The sequence below is a fragment of the Fringilla coelebs genome, assembly GCF_963513975.1.
Source record: "Fringilla coelebs genome assembly, chromosome: 2".
NCBI classification, from domain to species: domain Eukaryota; kingdom Metazoa; phylum Chordata; class Aves; order Passeriformes; family Fringillidae; genus Fringilla; species Fringilla coelebs.
The window spans coordinates 88703299-88707969 of record NC_140029.1 but is presented as its reverse complement, the minus strand read 5'-3'; the positions used below and the strand labels follow the sequence as shown (position 1 = coordinate 88707969).

At 48.4% G+C, this 4671-nt stretch overlaps 1 protein-coding gene across 1 annotated transcript; it reads right to left on the bottom strand.

Annotated features, from left to right (window-relative positions):
- Window positions 1-1242: 1242 nt before the first annotated feature.
- On the bottom strand, window positions 1243-4290 carry LOC311164808 (trypsin I-P1-like; the record flags this gene model as incomplete). Its single annotated transcript, XM_084224417.1, has 5 exons — window positions 1243-1392; window positions 1789-1925; window positions 2527-2780; window positions 3376-3544; window positions 4251-4290. The coding sequence occupies 5 exons, from the start codon at window positions 4288-4290 to the stop codon at window positions 1243-1245; spliced, it is 750 nt and encodes a 249-aa protein (XP_084080543.1).
- Window positions 4291-4671: the final 381 nt, after the last annotated feature.

The window sequence follows — 4671 nt, the reverse complement described above, 5'->3', positions numbered from 1 at the left end:
TGAAGGAGAAGGCTCATGAGGTATCACCCAATTCAGTGTTTCACTGAAGGAGAAATTTCAGTGGAAGTCCTGAGGTAAACTGTGTGCAAGTGCTAAGAAGGAGACAGGATCAACCAGAGGTGACTATGGCACAGTTCTGCTTTCACTATGTTCTGCTTGCTTTTGAATTCACTATGACAATAATGGTGATAACAGAGTTTTACTTGTAGTGACGCACTGCTTACCTAAAATCCAGGACCTTGCAGTGTCTCATGCTCTGCCAGAGATCAGCTGCACAAGCAGCTGGCAGGGAGCATTTCCAGGACAGCAGACCCAAAGTGGCCAAAAGGATATTTGCTCCCATTCAGCCTGATGCTCAACATGGAAACAGAGGGGAGCTGGCCAGCTGTGGCCTGTCACTGCTCAGGGATGGGCTGGGCACCAGGTCAGTGGGTGCTGAGGGACGGTATTGCATATCCCATGGATTTATCTGGCACTTTTTTTCACTCTTTTCCCTTTCCCCTATATTGCTTAGTTTGGATCTCAGCCTGTCAGTTCTACCCTTGTTCCCATCCCACCAGGGGCAGGGGGCAGTGAGGGAGTGCCTGTAACACCCAGAGGCTGACTGGGCTTTAACCACAAGGACATGAGCACCAGACAGCATCTCCCTGTTCCCACTGCTATGGCATGAGCTGCAGCTCCCCTGACCAAGCCTGTGCTTCACACTCCAGCAAGGAATTTCCAGCTTCTGTTCTTGATGGATTATGATAATTTAGAGGAGCATCACATTCCTCTGAAACCCTCTGCTGTCCTTTGAATTGAGAGTAATGAAGTGCAGGCGATTCAGGGTAGCCCTCATGTCTAGAAGCAAGAAGCATCCTCCACAGTGGACTGGAGAGCTACAGGAGGAGGAGGCAGAAGTCTGAAATGGCCATTTCAAAGTGAGAAATGTGTGGTAACCCTCATAAATGAAAAGCTTCAGAAACAACTTAAAATAACTGACTGAAAGACTTTTAAAAAGGAGTCTGTAATGTTTTCCAAGATACTTAGAGTTCTATAGGAACTGAAAATATTAAATACTTTCTTCTGTGTAGCATACACTATGCATCTGCTCCATATCACAGGTATGGAAGTTCCCAGAGAAACAGTGCACAAAGTAGGATTGCCTGAAAGTCTTTATTAATTTCTCATAATTTTTGCTTGTCCAGACCCAAAAGAACAGAAACTATGACGTGAAAATACAGGTCACACCAAGCCAGCATCTCAGTTGGAGGCGATGGTAGACTCGATCCAGGAGACGTAGTTGCAAACCTTGGTGTAAACTCCAGGTAAGCCCCTCTGGGCACATCCATAACCCCAGGAGACAATGCCCTGGAGCTCTCCATTGCAGACCATGGGACCACCGGAATCTCCCTGTGCACACAAAGATAATGGATACTCAGCAAATGGCATCAGCTTAAGCAACGAGCCAGAGATCCCTGAGATCACTGACCCTGGAGGAAGCCCTGCCGGATGTACTCTGCACAAAAGTTCTACAAAGGCTGTTCCTGATTCACTCTCTCCACCTGATGCTCCCATGTCTGACTTGAGCTCCAAGGGCACCACAGCTAAGGATGAGTCAGCTGCCTGCTTTTGCCAGATGTGGTACTTGGCAAACCTTCAGGATATGTGTGCCTGAAGCCTCTGCTGTCATTCAGAAACTCAGATTTACCAGTGCAGTGAGTATAGCTGACTCTGTAATGTGAAGGCCTCTTCAGCTGCAAAAAGGTGGGAGAGAAATAACTGGGAAAGAAGAGGCAGATGAGTTACCTGGCAGGAGTCTTTTCCTCCCTCCACAAATCCTGCACACATCATGTTGTTGGTGATTTCCCCAGGGTAGGCATCAGAGCACTGCTGGGCAGAGAGGACTGGAGCCTTCAGGCACTGCAGTTGGTCCGGTAATTTAGCTGCAAAGAAATAGGGAGAGATGGCTGATGGCATTGCTGAGTCCTTTTCAGAGCTTGGAGAAGACCTTAGCAGAAAAGCAAATGCTGGACAGCCTGTTCTAGCAGCCATCCTGCTTCCTGGCAACAGTAAGCACAGCATGGGCCCCTTCTGTAGAGATGGAACAAATTCTTAGCCATGGGCCCACCATTCTACACTGCAGCCACCTTAACTTTTCTGGTACCTGGAAGTTCATCAGCTCATGTGATACATACACGGGAAGAACCCTGAGCCTAAGGAAAACCATCCTCGCCTCTGGTGAAGGTTTAGATGTCATCAGGGGAATAGACACCACTGGCCATGCACATCCCTGACCATCGATGTGAGAGAACAGAGATCTCTGGTAGGAATTCAAGATCCACAGTCCCAGACTTCACCCTTATTCTCAGAGAACAGACAGCTCTTGTTGGCATTATCTGTGCAGTCCCTACACTGACGAATCACTCAGAAAATCTGTCCCCCAGCACTTCCCTGTGTTTTAGCCTGTCCTGTTGGGGGTTAATGGCCAGGTCTTAGTGACTGTCCTGGGCCCCCGAGGGTCTGCAGTTCCCCCAGAGTACTTACAGCCACTGCTGAGAGTGTTGCCCCAGCCGGAGATCAGGCAGGTGGTGCCGGCGGCCACGCAGCTGGTAGGCAGAGGAATGGTTTGGACAGCACTGCTGAGCGTGGCTGGGGTGGCCAGCTTGATGAGCATGATGTCATTATTCAGGGTGGCCGGGTTGTAGCCAGAGTGGCGGATGATTTTAGCAGCGTTGATAAACTGCTGTGTGGATTCAGTGAGCGCCAGGTTGTGTTTCCCGAGCCGCACTTGGATTCGACTGGAAAACAGAAGGCACGGCGTGTCCTTTAGTGCTACAGGCAGGCTGAGAGAAACCCCTGCCACTGAGTGCACGTGCTCCAAAATCACTGCCACAGAAGCCTTCTGGGGCACAGGATCTTTCTTGTCCTACAGGGAGCCCTGGGGTTCCACTCTGAGACTGTAACCCACTCCATGCATGGTGGTGAATACCAGCCATGGGGGTGGGGGTTGAAAATACATGATAACAGTACAATACAAAGCAGCACTAGGTACAAATATTCTGGGACAAGGCAAAGGGCTCCAGCTGGACCTTGATCCTCTTCCTGTTCTCCAGGGAGAATGCTTTAGCAAGGATCATGCTATTGATAAGAAATCCCAGCCCAGAACTCTCTGCTTGATTATCCCATTGTTATTTCAGAAAATGTTCTGCCTTCACAAGAACATTTGCAGAAATGGACAATCCCTCAGAATGCCTGAATGATCCACCCATCCCTTGGCTATCTCTGGCAAGAATGGAAGCACTTAGATATTTCTGTCTCATAGCTCAGAATTCCTGCTAGAAGTGAACTGGAAGACAGAAATGTGTTTTAGAAAGATGTGATTTTTCCACTCACGATTTGTAGCAGTGAGCAGCCGACAGGACCCACTGGCTGCTGATCAGGGAACCTCCACAGAAGTGATATCCAGAATTCAGGGACACCTGGTAGGGCACCGAGTTCTTTGCACAGGTGTAGCCTCCCACAATCTTGTCATCGTCGTCTTCAGCAAAGGTGGGGAAGGCAACTGGGGGACAAGAAGGGCCATGTGTCAACAGCTGGCCTAAGGTAATGTGACCTGTCATCTGCCCTGTGACTGCCTGTCTGAGGCCCCTCACTTGTAGGCTCCCCTTCTATGGACACTCAGGGCAGCGCTGCTGGGCAGGTCTAAGGCACAGGCATTTGCTGCACCCTCAAAGAAGGGGATCAGACTTACAGGGGTGCCTCTCATGCCTGCAACTAAAGCCCTGCTGGCTACTCCCTGAGGGAACACAGGGACACAGAAATGTTCTTGTTGGATCAGATCACAGGTGTGTCTTTCCCTGAATCCCATCTACTGAAACAGTCAAGGGTTGACTGAGGGAAAAAGTAAAAACAACTGTGCAGTGATATCTTCTTGGAGAACCCACTGAGGATCCAAAATTTTGCAATTGCCTTAGAACTTTCTGAGTCAGAGCGATTCCCTGTGCCCTCCTTAGTCCTGAAGGAGGAGGCAGCCTTTTTCTGAAGCTGTGGTCACATCTCCATAGCTGGGTTGGGAACCCCCATGAAGGGCTCATTCCCCAGCTTGTGGCACAAGGAGTTATGAGCAGACCAAAGATGGAAGTTGCAGGGCTCTGACTTGTGCAAGTCAAAACTGGACTTGGCTTTCCCACAATAGGCTACCTTGCAGTTTTGCTCAGAAAATCAGCTTGCTATTAAATGACAGAAATAGAAATAAAAAATGTACTCACCTGCCACCCCAATAAAGGCGAGAAGCAGCAGGCACTTCATGGTCTTGATTCGATCTCAAACCCAGACTGGTTGAGTGGACGTGGGAGCTGCTAGAAATACGTTTCTGGTGATGGTCTTATCTCTTGTCAAGGTTGTCTTGTCAAGGTTTTCTCCAGACAAAAAGTACGCAGTGGAAATGTAGTCATTAACAGGCATTGATAGAATGTACAAATGTCATACATGTTAATCATAAACCTCTGCTGAGATAGCTATTGTACTTATTCTGTAAGGTAGCCTTCAATCTAAAAATACTTTTTGGCTTTGGAAGATGTGTAGTTGTTTGTCTGTCTCAGTCTTATACACAGCACCTGTATTACAGAAATAACAACTCTCAAACCTCTTTCAGATTCCTCTGTGCTGATGGTATCTATCTTAAAAAAG